At 44.6% G+C, this 17246-nt stretch overlaps 1 protein-coding gene across 3 annotated transcripts in view; it reads left to right on the top strand.

The window, feature by feature from the left end:
• The first annotated feature begins 5832 nt into the window (after positions 1-5832).
• Positions 5833-17246, top strand: part of LOC123998311 (nuclear receptor subfamily 4 group A member 3-like) — a 40667-nt gene continuing 29253 nt past the window's right edge. Inside the window, exons 1-4 of one of the 3 annotated variants that reach the window (XM_046303410.1) lie at positions 5833-6269; positions 10592-10744; positions 11738-11819; positions 16974-17246. The exon at positions 16974-17246 is cut by the window's right edge and continues 527 nt beyond it. In XM_046303410.1, coding sequence (XP_046159366.1) covers positions 11756-11819; positions 16974-17246 — 337 coding nt within the window. In that variant the 5' untranslated portion in view covers positions 5833-6269; positions 10592-10744; positions 11738-11755. The remainder of the gene's footprint in view (positions 6270-10591; positions 10745-11737; positions 11820-16973) is intronic. The other 2 variants (XM_046303411.1, XM_046303412.1) reach the window with 2 other exon arrangements.

The raw sequence follows: 17246 nt of genomic DNA, 5'->3' as shown, positions 1-17246 counted from the left end.
GTACTCATCAAACTTCTCATCATCAGTGGGCTCTGTATGAGCTCTTGAGTATGTGTCACATCAAACAACATAATTCCATTTGCATGCTGATGTCACTTGGCTCTGTCATAACCTCACATGGTCTCTCCTATCATTGCTATGCAGACTACACACAATTAATCTTCTCCTTTCCCCCTTCTGATGACCAGGTGGCGAATCGCATCTCTGCATGTCTGGCAGACATATCAGTGTGGATGACGGATCACCACCTCAAGCTGAACCTCGGCAAGACGGAGCTGCTCTTCCTCCCGGGGAAGGACTGCCCGTTCCATGATCTCGCCATCACGGTTGACAACTCCATCGTGTCCTCCTCCCAGAGCGCTAAAAACCTTGGCGTGATCCTGGACAACACCCTGTCGTTCTCAACTAACATCAAGGCGGTGGCCCGTTCCTGTAGGTTCATGCTCTACAACATCCGCAGAGTACAACCCTGCCTCACACAGGAAGCGGCGCAGGTCCTAATCCAGGCACTTGTCATCTCCCGTCTGGATTACTGCAACTCGCTGTTGGCTGGGCTCCCTGCCTGTGCCATTAAACCCCTACAACTCATCCAGAACGCCGCAGCCCGTCTGGTGTTCAACCTTCCCAAGTTCTCTCACGTCACCCCGCTCCTCCGCTCTCTCCACTGGCTTCCAGTTGAAGCTCGCATCCGCTACAAGACCATGGTGCTTGCCTACGGAGCTGTGAGGGGAACGGCACCTCAGTACCTCCAGGCTCTGATCAGGCCCTACACCCAAACAAGGGCACTGCGTTCATCCACCTCTGGCCTGCTCGCCTCCCTACCACTGAGGAAGTACAGTTCCCGCTCTGCCCAGTCAAAACTGTTCGCTGCTCTGGCCCCCCAATGGTGGAACAAACTCCCTCACGACGCCAGGACAGCGGAGTCAATCACCACCTTCCGGAGACACCTGAAACCCCACCTCTTTAAGGAATACCTAGGATAGGATAAAGTAATCCTTCTCACCCCCCCCCTTAAAAGATTTAGATGCACTATTGTAAAGTGGCTGCTCCACTGGATGTCATAAGGTGAACGCACCAATTTGTAAGTCGCTCTGGATAAGAGCGTCTGCTAAATTACTTAAATGTGTAAATGTGTAAATGTTCATTAGGTTACTGATTTCAGAGGTACACATGGAGTAAAACAAACATACAGTCAATAATACAGTACAAAAATAAGTCTATATACAATGTGAGCAAATTAGGTGAGATAAGGCCATGGTGGCAAAGTAAATACAATATAGCAAGTAAAACACAGGAATGGTAGATTTGCAGTGGAAGAATGTGCAGTACAAATAGAAATAATGGGGTGCAAAGGAGCTAAATGAATAAATACATTAGGGGAAGAGGTAGTTGTTTGGGCTAAATTATAGATGGGCTATGTACAGGTGCAGTAATTTGTGAGCTGCTCTGACAGCTGGTGCTTAAAGCTAGTGAGGGAGATAAGTGTTTCCAGTTTCAGAGGTTTTTGTAGTTTGTTCCAGTCATTGGCAGCAGAGAACTGGAAGGAGAGGCGGCAAAAGGAGACTACCAAGGCAAGGCTGGAGACTACCAGACTATAGACTACCAAAGTAAGGCTGGAGACTACCAGAACATAGACTACCATGGCAAGGCTGGAGACTCACGCTGAAATTACTGTGTAGACAGACCTACCTGTTTCCCACATAGGCCTATATCCATAATTGACAGGTTCCTATTAATCTGTCATAATTAACATTACAGAGCAGTGCATATGAAACTAATAAATCCAGGCCTAACTCCAATAATATTATATAGCTGTGATTAGACCTTGTCTAAATAATGAATATGTGGTCTACGTTTTGGCTAAAATAAACACTGCCTTCACATGTTTAGAGACTGTGTTGAGACTATAATTGTGGCATACAAGTGTAGACCTATGGCAGGTCTAAAACGCCCAGGTCAGTGCATTGCATAGCCTACCTCATTGAGTGGCCCTATGGATGCAGCAACAGGAATTATTTAGCTCAATGTTCTGTCTTCATTCTGCAACATGCAGATGGTCTCAGAGCAAGGGATCTGATGCTGCATGCTTTATTGGAAACGTTGCTTTGGAGGAGCAAGTCAGTGTGTGGGTCAGTAGGTACAGTATGTGTTATTATTAGATACATTCACAGACAGTCAACCATTACATCCTTTTTATATGGGGCTCCCAAGTGGGCAGCGGTCTAAGGCACTGCATCTCAGTGCTTGGGGCGTCATTCCAGACACCCTGGTTCGAATCCAGGCTGTATCACATAGAGTCCCATAGGGCAGCGCACAATTGGCCCTGCATCGAACAGGCTATCCCCGCGCACGCGCGTCGGATCACACAGGTTCACTGGGTCCAGCGCGCGCTCGGGTACTTGTGTTAAGAGTGATTACAAGCCGAGAGCGGGGGATTCCCCCGCGATCTCCACCTCCGTTGCCTTGCCAAATGAGGGCAGTTCTGTTCCATCATCATGTTAATAAGTGCGGTTGTTTTTTAGTCCACATGTGAAGCTTGCTTAAATTGCGTGTTATTCCAGTTTACTCCGTTTTAAGTTTACATAAATTGTATCCCCAATACAACGGATGTTGCCTAGTTTATGTTCGCTGAAAGCTAACTAGCGCTGTAGGCTACAGAAACGCACAAGCCTTCACTTTCACAAACCTGCCGGAAAGGGGTTAGCCTCGGGTCTAGTGAGATATTCCCCGTCTCTCAAAACTCTCCTCCCGCTTGGATATAAACCCGTAAACTGGACTGGAGAGAACTGGCTAATGCGCTCCAGTTGCGCACAGCACGACTCTGATAAACCATCTACTTTCTCTTTCATCCCGACGGTCACCTGACTGTAAAACTATCCCCGGCTTAATTAACTCGCCAACATTAGTTTCCTACACTGCTAATTTAATTAGCCAACATATCTCAATCGCTTCCAGGTACTCATGTACCGTAGTAGCCAGATCAGGGATATCGACAGGCTGCCCTCTGCCAAGTAGAAGCTGGGACACGCTTTCCGCTAAAAATACCTGTCCACGACTATATTTGGCTTGGCTGGATCACAATCACATCTCTAAAAAAAGTCGGTCTCGCCCCGGCACAATGAATTGGGCCCTCTACTATCTCACACAGCCGCAGCGCCAGCATCTAAATTTAGCTACAGCGCTTGCGTCAATCACGCGCTTCAGTGCGTCAAGCCCTGACCCCGCCTCCGTTGGCTGATCATTGGCCAGGATCAGAACGTGGCCAAGAAATACGCGTCTAGTGATTGGCTGTCGTTGATTTACTGTTCTCAGTTGCCTCATTTATTGTTGAGTTTGATGGCTGCGCCGAGACTAGTCTAGAATAACCACTACGCACACACACAGACCTGGCTCTTTCATGGGAAGGCTCACACAAAATCATTATACAGTATTTGTAGAGTAGGCTAGGCTATTGTCTTATTAAATGATCAGTGCCAATTAAAAAATTAGGTAACACATTACATTACTGTGCCCTTATTACAGTGTAATTATTCCTGTAAGCACAGTGTAACATGTATTGAAGTAAACTTGGACATGTTTTTAACAGGTTGTTGTTTCACAGGTTGTTAAAAGCCTGACAGACTTGAGGTTAATGAAACAGATATCAGAACAGAGAATGCGAGTGGAGAGGCATTGAAAAGGCAATTGGAGAATGGAGATGGAGAAGTGTGGGGGAGAGGTGGAGGGGTGGGGGGTAAAGGTGGAGGGGTGAGGGGGAGGGGTGAGGGGGTAAGGTGGAGGGGTGAGGGGGTAAGGTGGAGGGGTGAGGGGGTAAGGTGGAGAGGTGAAGGGGTGAGGGGGTAAGGTGGAGGGGTGAGGGGGTAAGGTAGAGGGGTGAGGGGGTAAGGTGGAGGGGTGAGGGGGTAAGGTGGAGGGGTGAGGGGGTAAGGTGGAGAGGTGAAGGGGTGAGGGGGTAAGGTGGAGGGGTGAGGGGGTAAGGTGGAGGGGTGAGGGGGTAAGGTGGAGGGGTGAGGGGGAGAGGTGGAGGGGTGGGGGGTAAGGTGGAGGGGTGAGGGGGTAAGGTGGAGAGGTGAAGGGGTGAGGGGGTAAGGTAGAGGGTAAGGAGGAGAGGTGGAGGGAGTGTTGTGAAGGAGTGTTGTTGAGATGTGGAGGAGAGCTGGAGGGGTGAGGAGGAAAGGTGGAGGGGTGGGGGTAAGGTGGAGGGGTGAGGGGGTAAGGTGGAGGGGTGGGGGGTAAGGTGGAGGGGTGAGGGGGTAAGGTGGAGAGGTGAAGGGGTGAGGGGTAAGGTGGAGGGTAAGGAGGAGAGGTGGAGGGAGTGTTGTGAAGGAGTGTTGTTGAGATGTGGAGGAGAGCTGGAGGGGTGAGGAGGAGAGGTGGAGGGGTGGGGGATAAGGTGGAGGGGTGAGGGGGTAAGGTGGAGAGGTGAAGGGGTGAGGGGGTAAGGTGGAGGGTAAGGAGGAGAGGTGGAGGGAGTGTTGTGAAGGAGTGCTGGAGAGATGTGGAGGAGAGATGGAGGGGTGAGGAGGAGAGGTGGAGGTGTGAGGGGGTAAGGTGGAGGGGTGAGGAGGTAAGATGGAGGGTAAGGAGGAGAGTTGGAGGGAGTGTTGTGAAGGAGTGTTGGAGAGGTGTGGAGGAGAGCTGGAGGGGTGAGGAGGAGAGGTGGTGAGGAGGAAAGGTAGAGGGGTCAGGTGGAAAAGACATGTTGAGGAAAGGTGAGGAAGCAAGGTGAAGAGGTGTAATGTGGAGGAGAGGAGGACAGGTGGAACGTGGAGAGAAGAGTTGGAGGGGTGAAGAAGTGGAATGTGGAGGGGAGAGGGCAATCAGTCAATACAGAGACCTTCCTTTAGCCTTTAGGCCAGTGATGTATTTGGGTTCATGTTCAAGTTATCTATATTTATCTCTATATTTCTATATATCAACAGGCCTGGGGGATTGTCTGAGAAACTCTGTTAACCGGGAAGCTTTGTTGTGCTTTTGTAATCCTTGGTCCCCCCCTCCAGTGATGTGGTTCCTGCAGGAGCACTCCGTCTTTCCTATTAGGTCAACACTGACTGGATTGGATAGGTAAAACAAGGTTTCCATTGTGTGTGAAGTGAAATGCAAACAGGCGTATCCTATGTTTGCTGTACGCATCAAACTTCTCATCATCAGTGGGCTCTGTATGAGCTCTTGAGTATGTGTCACATCAAACAACATAATTCCATTTGCATGCTGATGGTCATTAGGTTACTGATTTCATTTGTTTAATGCTCAGTTATTTGCACTTCATAAGAGCAAAAAAATATTATTCTTAAAAATGGTACCCACTTGACATATGTGGCTGATGATGTTGTGTGACAGGGTGGTCTGGTTTAAAGAGCTGAAATAGTTTGATAGGCTTACATAATGGAGTAGCCTATTTACAGACTGTTATGAACAGTTGGCTCATTCATCCTCCCTCCTTCCCCTGTAACTATTACCCAGGTCCTTGTTGTAAATGAGAATGTGTTCTCAGTCATCTTACCTGGTAAAATAAGGTTAAAAAAATTAAATACAAAAATTACAAATTAATAGATGATATATAAATTATTATGGTGGAAAATGCTTAATAAAAAACGGCTTCAGATCCCGGAAATGAATGTGCAACTATCAGAATGTAATGGAAAAAACTACATGTACAGTAGACACTTGCTCGCCCTCGCCTGGGCATTTCTGAAACTATTCAGTCGTGAAATCATAAGATCAACTCACTCTCACTCAACCATCCATCTCTCTCTCCCTCTCGCTCTTTTTCTGGCACACAGCGTGCTGGGCTTATGTGTCTAGTACTGTACCGCGAGGCCGGGCCGAGGGAGCTCTACAGTGAGTGACGTCACCTCTCCCATGGCGTCACATTGACGTAGCGCATACCAGGCGCTCTATGAGGAGGCAGACTCACATAAATGCTGTATTAGACTTTCTCCCTCAGACCGCGCACATAAACAATCCCGCACTACAGTTTTACATCTGCGCGCATCATCACTGGCACAATACACAGGATCACTCTGAAACACACTTTTAAAACACACACCGGACTATATTCGAGCCTACTTTCCTTTAGAATCATTAAAGGAAAAACAAAAAGAAAGAATAGCTGTTTTTATTCTGTCGCTTCATCCTCAACGAGTTCTGCAAATATACGTGTTACTTTTCAGCAGCTTTGGTAATTTTTGTAATTATTCTGGATCTATACAGGAGACTTTATGTTGGGTTAATAACACATGTAAAGACGGAACCGCTACAGCAAACAAGTAAGTTATTGTCTTTACTTCTGGGAATTAATGACTTTCTCTCATATTCTAAAGACCACTTAATTAATTATTACATTAGGCTACTAGACTATTGGTCTCATAGAGAAACATAATTAGTTGTAGGTTGCCCTGCACACCGGATTGTTATATTGTTCAAACACGAGCGCTGTCTTTAACTCTCTCGTGCATGATGACCTGTTGATTTGGCAAACTCGTGAGCTCGGGAGTGCGTGTGTTTGGTGTCACCGAGGGCAGATGGAACCGAATTTGAATTTCATTTGCTGAAGGAAGGTATCATATTCTTTGTGGTTGTCATGGAAATGGATGCCTCTCAGTCAGACAATGAAGTGGGAGACATAGGCAGTATTAGGCACTAATGGAGCTGAGTGAAGAACACAGACAGTCAGACAGGCTGAGAGTAGAGGAGGGCTGACATCAAGGCTCTTATTATCTCCACTGTTATAAAGGACATGATTGTGTATTAATTCAGCTTTATGTGGACATCATGTTTGATGCCTTTGCAACAGTTATAAAACAAAACACATAGTTTGCTGTACGTGTGTGAGTGAGCGTGTCAGACTAATACCTTGCCTTTCATTCCCGGCTATACGGGAATAGTTGAATTGGTAAAACCCTGAGAGCTTGTTGGTCTGTGTGCTGGGTGAATATTAGCCCTGGGCCGATAGTACAGACATCTTACATATGAGAGTTTTCACGAGACGATTTTATATTATTGAAATAAATCTGACTGCAAGTTGCAGAAGAACGTGCAGGCAGCTTTAGTTTAATTTCAAATGATTTATGTTGACATTATTTATCCCAACAGGTAGGGTTCTCATAGTTTAGAACAAACAGTTTGATTATATGCCTACAAAATAAAACATATTGTTTTATAAACACTAGTACAGCCGGTGACCAACCATAAATGTCCTCTGTCACACTGTCTGTCTGTCTGTCGTTTGTCTGTCTGTTTGTATTTCTGACTGTCTCTCTAAATGTCTGTCTGTGTGTAGCATGTGGCTTTTCTGAATAAGACAGGCCTGTCATTGCTCACATGATTAGGGGAAACACATATTGACATTAACAATGTCAATGTTTGATCTATAGCCTTGCCTCTTTCTGAAGTTGAAGTTACTGCCATTGAACGTGGATCTTGACCTAAATGTCATCCTGGAGCAAGGAGGTCCATGACTCCAAGTGAGGATTAAGGCTGGTCTGACCACCCAGTCTGGTATCATAGACTTAGACATAACATAGTAGATGTAAATCCAGGACACTCAAAATATGTTATGTTTGGTATAGTTACATAAGACCGTTGGTTACTTCAGGAAAAAACGAAAGGTATAATGTAAATGTCTAGCAACCCAAAGGTTGCGTGTTCCGATCTCATCATGGACAACTTTAGCATTTGAGCTAATTAGCAACTTTCCTACTACTTAATACTTTTTAGCTACTTTGCAAATCCTTGGCATGTTAGCTAACTATTATCCTAACCCTAAATATAACATTAATCCTGTAGCTAACCCATCCCATAACTTTAACCCTTTAGCCTAACTCCTAATTTTAACCTTAACCTTAACCCCTAACCCCTAGCCTATCAAACGCTAGCCAGCTAGCTAATGTTAGCATTAGCTATCTTTAGCCACAACAAATTGGAATTCGTAACATATCATACATTTTGCAAAATCATAACTTATTGTATGTTTTGCAAATTCGTAACACACTGTAGGACACTTGCAATTCATAACATATCATAAGAAATGTATGATGGACATCGAGAAATTAATACCATTTGCAACATAACATATCATACTAAATGGAGTGCCTCAGATTTACAACAGAATAAAACTACATGCTCTGAGAACAGGTTGGACCCCCAGACCAATACCCTACTTTTTTTAAACATTTAGGAATCAGTCAGATTCTCAAATATATCGACCAAGTTAAATTAAACGTTTGCATCTCCTATTCACACAGCAGTCTCTGGTCCATATCATTTCTTTGAAGGCCAGAATTTGTATCTTTCACTATGAGATGTGTGGTATGAGTTTCTCTCAAGCGGTTAAAATTGGTTTTGGGTGTGTAGACAGAAACACGCACGCACACACACACACGCACGCACGCACGCACACACACACACACACACACACACACACACACACACACACACACACACACACACACACACACACACACACACACACACACACACACACACACACACACACACACACACACACACACACACACACACTGTCTCCTCTTTTTGACAGCTTCGCTCCTCAGGGCTAATTTACTGTACTTGTATATTTCTCCAGTCCTCCTTTATCTCTTCTCTTTTCTCTCTGTGTTTGCTGGAAGCCTCGCGCTGACTGGCTTATTGGCGTGGGGGGCTATACCGGCGCTTTGGGGCGCGTGTTTCACGGCTCTTTCGCCGTTCTCTAGGTTACCGGGGCGCTCGGCCCAGCACCCACCGCCTGGCTCGAGAGAGAAACAGAGAGGGGAGACCCTTCTGCCCTGTGTTCACATTATGGACACACACAGACCAGTGCAATTTGAGCTTTTTTTGTAGCCCTTTTGTCTACATATCTCTGTATGTTGATGGGAGACTGTTACAGAGGAGTGTAAATGCTTTTTATTTCTGTAATGTATAGATTGTTGCTGCCTTCTTGGTCAGGTCTCCCTTGAAAAAATAGACTATGGGTCTCAATGGGCTTTTTGTAAAAAAAAAATTAAAAAGGGGGGCTAATTTTAAAAAGCGTAAAATTGCATATAGCCTTTTTGCTCTCAAACGCGTTACAGGCTATTTGCTTTATTTCGGTCTGACACCGATTCAATATGATCTATTACCACAGCACACTTAATTACAAAACAAACAACAAATAATGTAATTGAATACAATGACCTCCAAGTCTATGAAGTATAAACAATTGAGACAGAATATGACATTTCCTCTCCTGATTAGCCAAGCATTCTGGTGTGGTAGAGGTTGAGAATGTGAGAGACTGAGAGAAGCGACTGTCTGTATCCTGGTGAGGTTCATGTTATAATTGAGCCTAACTCATTCTCCAGACATTGAGTGAATAATAGGCATAGAAACATGTCAGACAAAGCAACAACAAAAAACCTGTTAGATCCCTAGGCTATAGTTTCAGATTTGTTCAGCCCGCAGGCCTATTGGAAACGTGATAATGTTAAGAACCTATCCAAACAGAGTTCAACTGTTCAGTGATCTCCAAACAGACTGCATGTCTCCCGACCGGGACGGTTCAGAGAATGAGTCCGGAGATGGAGGACTTGGACCCCGGTTTAGTGGAGAGAATTAGTCCGGGTATGGGTCCGTGTTTGTAGGTGAGTGCTGCAGAGAGGGGGCGCTAGGCGCTGTGAAATCTCTTGTCTGCGGTGAGCTGTGCTCTGACTGGCAGCAAGACGCACTGGGAGCGGAGAGGTTTCGGTTCTGAGATTCATAACTTACTCAGGTGGATATTGTAACCTATTTTCTCTTTCTAATAACGAACCCATTTGAACCCTGAGCTCTGTAGTGCATGAGCCTCAGATTAGCGCGGGAAAGAACCACCGGAAATGTTAACAAAATGATAACCATGCTCTTTTGAAGACACTTGTTTTATGAATTGCAAATAACTCGTTTAATTTAATATTAGTGTTTGTTTGAAAACGTGTTAATATGATAATTTAATAGATTCATATGATATTTCACGATATAGATAATTGTTAGATTGAAATATTATTTTAATACTGCTCGCAGGTGAAGTGATTCTAGATTTTAATTTTAGTCTATATTATTTTAGTCTATTCTCATCAATCTTCAATATTTTACTTTTATAAGAGTTGAAATTGGAATTCAAAATGATTGCTCTATTTCTGAGTTGTAGGCTAAATTATATAGAGAGGATATAGTTAATATCTGTTCACTTCTGTATTTGGTGAAGCATTCATCCAATGAGCACTATGGAATGTTTGCAGATTTTCTAAATTCTAATTGTACTTATAATAATGTATATTCCTCCAATCTTCTGTCGCATGTCTGTGGATCTCTCTTTCTAGGTCTGACCTTTAATTCTATATCACACCTCTACGCCTGCTGGTTTTCCCCTCATCACGGAGAATTCGTTTTATTCTGTTCATGTTTTAATTTCTGTGCGTTTTGTTCCATCCGGGTAATCTGTGTAGGCTATATTATGTGCGACTTTATTCCGCTCTTTGTGATTGTATTGTATTTGTGCAGTAAGCTATGTCATCCGTGTCGGTGTGCTTTGGGAGTTCCCATGTCTCTGGTTGTGACCGGTGTTTCTTTCCTCCAGACCCGGGTTCGGAAGAGCGCGCCCAGACGAGCTCTGAGTCCCGGCTACCGGACAGTCCCTTCGAGTCCTCCCCGCTCCCGGTCCTCCACCACAGTCGCATCAATCCCCAGCCCCCCACACAGAACACCATTCAGCGCGAGGCTTTCACACCAGGTACTGAAAAACACAGGGAACAGGCCCGGGTCGTCGTCGCACCTGTCCTGAGTTTGTGCTTTTAAAACCTGTTTCAAATGCACGTGTATTTTTCAAACTATTAGTCCGCCATGTGTTTCTTCATTCAGTCAGCTGTGTCTCACGCTAGGTCTATAGCGCGTTTATTTTATTAAGTACAATATTAGGCCTATATATTTAAAAAAAATGTTTATATAACAAACCATATAGTTTAGACCAACAACATAATTTATTATTTTAATTTAACCGATATTGAATGGTCTAAATGGTAATTTAATATATTCCAAGTCAGTTCTGATTTATAATTCTAAACGTGTTGTGTCAGTGAGTGCGCGCGAGTTGACATTTCCATCTATAGATATGGGGACGGAAATAGTCTTCTGAAACTAGACACACCGACTTTAAAAGCAGGACCAAAAAATCGAATTAGTCAAATCTGTAGATATCGATCTGCTTAATGAACTTAATGAGGTTAAACGTCTTAAACCTTCGAGGCCAAAATAAAGTAGCCTAATTTAAAAGCACATGTATTTTCTCCTGATAGATTAAGGTGATAAAGGTAGTCTGTCCCGCCGGTATAGGGACACATGGGGCCCTCGAGCCTGCGGTTAGAGGCGACCACAGCCTCTAGGACAAAAACCCGTTCTGGGTTTCTGCATCATGCCTGTATTTAGATCAAGTTTACATACTGGTACATTTCATGAATGTGAAGAAGCGGTTTACGTATGTGCGGGCAATACCCGTCCAAAAACACACAAAATAAGATTTAGATCGAATGTCTCAAATCGCTGTCTGCTGTCAATCTGTTTCAATCTGCTTGTGTTTTGACTGTAATATGTAGGTAGAATGATCAAGTCTGCCCATATGAGTGTCCATTAAAATCAACTTTAAAAAATATATATAACTTCTGAATGTTTCCTTGATCGATAGAATGTATTATGTTTTTACTTATGCACTTCATGTCTTGTTTGTTAGATCTATGGCATTCTGACAATGAACAAGCACGCTCAGTTTTTGGAACGGATGCATTGTGTCCAGTTGAAATGCACACCTCGAGGTTAGAGACTGCTTCTCTCTGATCATCATACCACACACGTACACGTACACGTGCACACACACACACGCTTATCCAGCCTGGTCACCAGTTATACAATTCAGTATTCAACTTCCATCCATGTCTGTGCAAGTGGGGAGATGACCTGGAAGTTGTTTGTGATATGTTTGTTTTAAGCCTATCCCAAACCTTAACCATTCGAAGTTCATGTCTGAACTTTACCCTAAATTGAACATTTCGTAGTTATTGTCTAATCTTAACCTTAAACACACGAAATTTGAAGTTTGGAACAACTTTGACATTTGACGTTCCAGTATGTGGATCAACGTCTAATTCAGTCGTGAGACTCTGAGAGCTGGTAGCATTTATCTGCCTGGCTTGTCTGTCCTGAACCCTCACTGTTTAACACACATGTAGCTTAAGCACACACTCACACATGCATGCACTCAAATACTCATGCATGTTGTACACACAAGCATACACACATTCTCCACTGACACATACACACTCACACACGCACACACTTGCTGTCAGGTGGAGGTCGTGGTGTTTGAATGAAAAGGGTGTTTTCGGTTTTTGGGATATAATCTGGTGTCATTAGAGTGCTTCTGGCTTGGTTTTAACATGACACTGCATCGTCTGAATATGTGTGTGTGTGTTTACTCAGAAGTAGATGTATGTGCATAAGGGCACGGTGAGGAGAAGGTACACACATCAGTTAGGTTGTGTTTATATCGTCACTATGTGTGTGAATGGGTGTGTGTCCATACGTGCATGTGTGCGTTTGACTTCAGGCAAGGTAGGTGGAATAGTCTTATAAGGAAGCGTTTCAATTGGAATTAACACATCAGCCCCCCTCCCCCACTGTTGGACAGACCCAGGAAACATCTCTCTCTCTTCCTTTTCTCCCCTTGAAGACACAGACAGTTACACATCAGCCCCCCCCCCCCCACTGTTGGACAGACCCAGGAAACATCTCTCTCTCTTCCTTTTCTCCCCTTGAAGACACAGACAGTTACACATCAGCCCCCTCCCCCACTGTTGGACAGACCCAGGAAACATCTCTCTCTCTTCCTTTTCTCCCCTTGAAGACACAGGCAGTTACACATCAGCCCCCCCCCCTCCCCCACTGTTGGACAGACCCAGGAAACATCTCTCTCTCTTCCTTTTCTCCCCTTGAAGACACAGACAGTTACACATCAGCCCCCCCTCCCCCACTGTTGGACAGACCCAGGAAACATCTCTCTCTCTTCCTTTTCTCCCCTTGAAGACACAGACAGTTACACATCAGCCCCCCCCCCCTCCCCCACTGTTGGACAGACCCAGGAAACATCTCTCTCTCTTCCTTTTCTCCCCTTGAAGACACAGACAGTTACACATCTCCTTCATCTCTGTACACCTGTAGGCCTGTTTCCGCGTGGGTAGTGCAACTGCCTGGGTCACTCGCGAGGCCGTCATAGAAATAAAAGAAAACTCTGGCGGTTGCTCGAGTGCAGCCGTGCTCGCCCACTCCTTTCCAGACGGATGGAACTCGCGCACTCTGAGAAGGTTTGAGTCAGACCTCCAAACCTCCCCCTGACCTCGTGTCTCTCGCGCGTCCCCGTGGTTACACTTTAGCCCTGCGGCTCACCAATGGTGACATCTGTATCTCTGTATCTAATATAGGTGTCTCCCGCTGGAAGGTGTGAGTCATGCCAGGGCTTCGAGCCCACATGTAAGGTCACGTAGCCAAAATGATCAGTTATATTGTGTTCACTGGTCAAAATGGACTTAATAAATATGTAATTTAGTTACGTTTGTGCCTGCGCCATGTGCGTAGGGCAAATGTACACAGTTGTTAGAGTCCGCAGAGGAAAGGAGGCGTGCAGGAAAAATGATGGTAGTAGGCTTCATAAGTCCCATATTTAACTAAATAAATATGACGCGTGGGAACAAGACGATTACGACACAGCGCTCGCAGAGCGTCAATGGGAACCGCGCGCTGTTGACAGTTCCCTTCTCGAGAGCGAAGAGCAAACACCACAAACCCTGGGCACTTACGAAACACGCAGGCGCGCACACACACACACACACACACACACACACACACACACACACACACACACACACACACACACACACACACACACACACACACACACACACACACACACACACACACACACACACACACACACACACACACACACACACACACACACACACACACACACACAGGTAGGCTAATACATTAGAGCCCAGGCTCACCTCTGCCTCTCTACAGAGGTGAAAACTGTCTTGAGATGTTTTTCTCTCCATCAAAAGCAGGTTTTAATATTGATCAACAATAGATAACTACAGTTGAAGTCTGAAGTTTACATACACTTAGGTTGAAGTCATTAAAACACGTTTTTCAATCACTCCACACATTTCTTGTTAGCAAACTACAGTTTTGGCAAGTCAGTTAGGACATCTACTTTGTGCATGACACAAGTTATTTCTCCAACATTATTTCACTTGTAATTCACTGTATCACAATTCCAGTGGGTCAGAAGTTTACATACACTAAGTTGACTGTGCCTTTAAACAGCTTGGGAAATTCCAGAAAATTATGTCATGGCTTTAGAAGCTTCTGATAGGCTAATTGACACAATTTGTGTCAATTGGAGGTGTACCTGTGGATGTATTTCAAGGCCTACCTCCAAACTCGGTGACTCTGCTTGACATCATGGGAAAATCAAAAGAAATCAGCCAAGACCTCGTAAAAAGAATTGTAGACCTTCACAAGTCTGGTTCATCCTTGGGAGCAATTACCAAACGCCTGAAGGTACCACGTTCATCTGTACAAACAATAGTACGCAAGTATAAACACCATGGGACCACGCAGCCGTCATACCGCTCAGGAAGGAGACGCGTTCTGTCTCCTAGAGATGAACGTACTTTGGTGGGAAAAGTGCAAATCAATCCCAGAACAACAGCAAAGGACCCTGTGAAGATGCTGGAGGAAACATGTGCAAAAGTATCTATATTCACAGTAAAACTAGTCCGATATCGACATAACCTGAAAGGCCACTCAGCAAGCAAGACGCCACTGCGCCAAAAATGCCAGACTACAGTTTGCAACTGCACATGGGGATAAAGATCGTACTTTTTGGAGAAATGTCCTCTGGTCTGATGAAACAGAAATAGAACTGTTTGGCCATAATGACCATCGTTATGTTTGGAGGGAAAAGGGTGAGGCTTGCAAGCCGAAGAACACCATCCCAACCGTGAAGCACAGGAGGCAGCATCAGGTTGTGTGGGTGCTTTGCTGCAGGAGAGACTGGTGCACTTCACAAAATAGATGGCATCATGAGGGAGGACAATTATGTGGATATATTGAAGCAACATCTCAAAACATCAGTCAGGAAGTTAAAGCTTGGTCGCAAATGGGTCTTCCAAATGGACAATGACCCCAAGCATACTTCCAAAGTTGTGGCAAATTGGCTTAAGGACCACAAAGTCAAGGTATTGGAGTTGCTATCACAAAGCCCTGACCTCAATCCCATAGAAAATGTGTGGGCAGAACTGAAAAAGCGTGAGCAAGGAGGCTTTCAAACCTGACTCAGTTACACCAGCTCCGTCAGGAGGAATGGGCCAAAATTCACCCAACTTATTGTGGGAAGCTTGTGGAAGGCTACCTGAAACATTTGACCCAAGTTAAACAATTTAAAGGCAATGCTACCAAATACTAATTGAGTGTATGTAAACTTCTGACCCACTGGGAATGTGATGAAAGAAATAAAAGCAGAAATAAATCATTCTCTCTACTATTATTCTGACATTTCACATTCTTAAAATAAAGTGGTGATTCTAACTGACCTAAGACAGGATATTTTTACTAGGATTAAATGTCAGGAATTGTGAAAAACGGAGTTTAAATGTATTTGGCTAAGGTGTATGTAAACTTCTGACTTCAACTGTATATATTATTGTTATTATAATTATTATACAAATCTAAACAATTATTGTTGTTATTATTATTATTCATATTATTCATTTGTGGTTACATTGTGGGCTGTGTGTGTGATCCCCAGTCTAAGACAGAGGTCGTTATGATAATTAACCTCTCCCTTGATTCATTGTGTACACACACGCTCGCACACTCACAGTTCCCCATCCTATCTTTGAGCTTGTAATGGCAGTATGTGACAGAACATGTGTGTGGCTGGTTGTTTTAGAGGCCAGAGTTAGTAAGGGTCCAGCACCATGGGGGGTCCATTAACATTTAATGATACAGGCCTCATTTAGTCCCCAAACGACAGATAAACTAGGGCAAGACACACACGCACACACACACACACACACACACACACACACACACACACACACACACACACACACACACACACACACACACACACACACACACACACACACACACACACACACACACACACACACACACACACACACACAGTACACACTAACAAACTGCTCCTACAGTTTAGCTGTGCTGGAGTGAGGGTTGCGTTGTGTGTGTGGTTGTATGTATAGCTGTGGGTGATTATGACCAGGTGTGTTGAATGCAAAGTGGATGGGGATTCAATCTGGGGCTCATTCAGTTCGAGAAAATGGAAGAAAAAGTTTTGAAATTATTTAAGAAAGACAGTTGTTATCAGACAAGTTAATTAAGGTACATTCCAAAACGTTTTCTTCCGTTTCCTGCCGTGTGAGCAAGAACCGCTGAGCTTAGCTTCACCGATTGGCTAATGTGTTTTTATCTGCTTCACCGATTGGCTAACATGTTTTTATTTGCTTGACTAATTGGCTAATGAGTGTTATATTAAGGGAATTACACTAATAACACACTAACAGCTTCCTCACATGTTTCATACTATTGCATTATGTACATCTGTTAACTGCATAAATAATCAACGTCATAAATAGGGAGGAGATCCTGCTGTTTTGTTGGTTTCAGCACCAAACTGTGTCCATCACCACCCCAACATTCTCACACACACGCTACACTCTCACTATCACTACAATGTTGATGTTACAATTCTGTATATAACATATCAACTTGATTCTCTCTCTCTCTCTCTCTCTCTCTCTCTCTCTCTCTCTCTCTCTCTCTCTCTCTCTCTCTCTCTCTCTCTCTCTCTCTCTCTCTCTCTCTCCTCCCATCTTTCTCTGTAGACATGCCTTGTGTGCAGGCACAGTATGGGCCCGCCCCTCCAGGCTCGTCCTACTCCGCCCAGTCCTTTGGTTACCAGGGCGACAGCTACAGCTCTGACCTCATGACCCCGGACTATACCAAGTTGGACTTGGGCGGAGGTGAGATCTTGGCGGCCGCCACCACCTCTCTGCCCAGCTTCAACGTGTTTGTCGAGGGGAGCTACGAGCCCAAGTCCTCCTGCCTATACCAGATGCCCTCCCATAGGCCGCTTATCAAGAAGGAGGAGGAGTCCT

This window comes from Oncorhynchus gorbuscha, linkage group LG15 (assembly GCF_021184085.1).
Source record: "Oncorhynchus gorbuscha isolate QuinsamMale2020 ecotype Even-year linkage group LG15, OgorEven_v1.0, whole genome shotgun sequence".
NCBI classification, from domain to species: Eukaryota; Metazoa; Chordata; class Actinopteri; order Salmoniformes; family Salmonidae; genus Oncorhynchus; species Oncorhynchus gorbuscha.
Note: the sequence above shows the minus strand (reverse complement) of the source record. Positions and strands in the feature narration are given on the sequence as shown.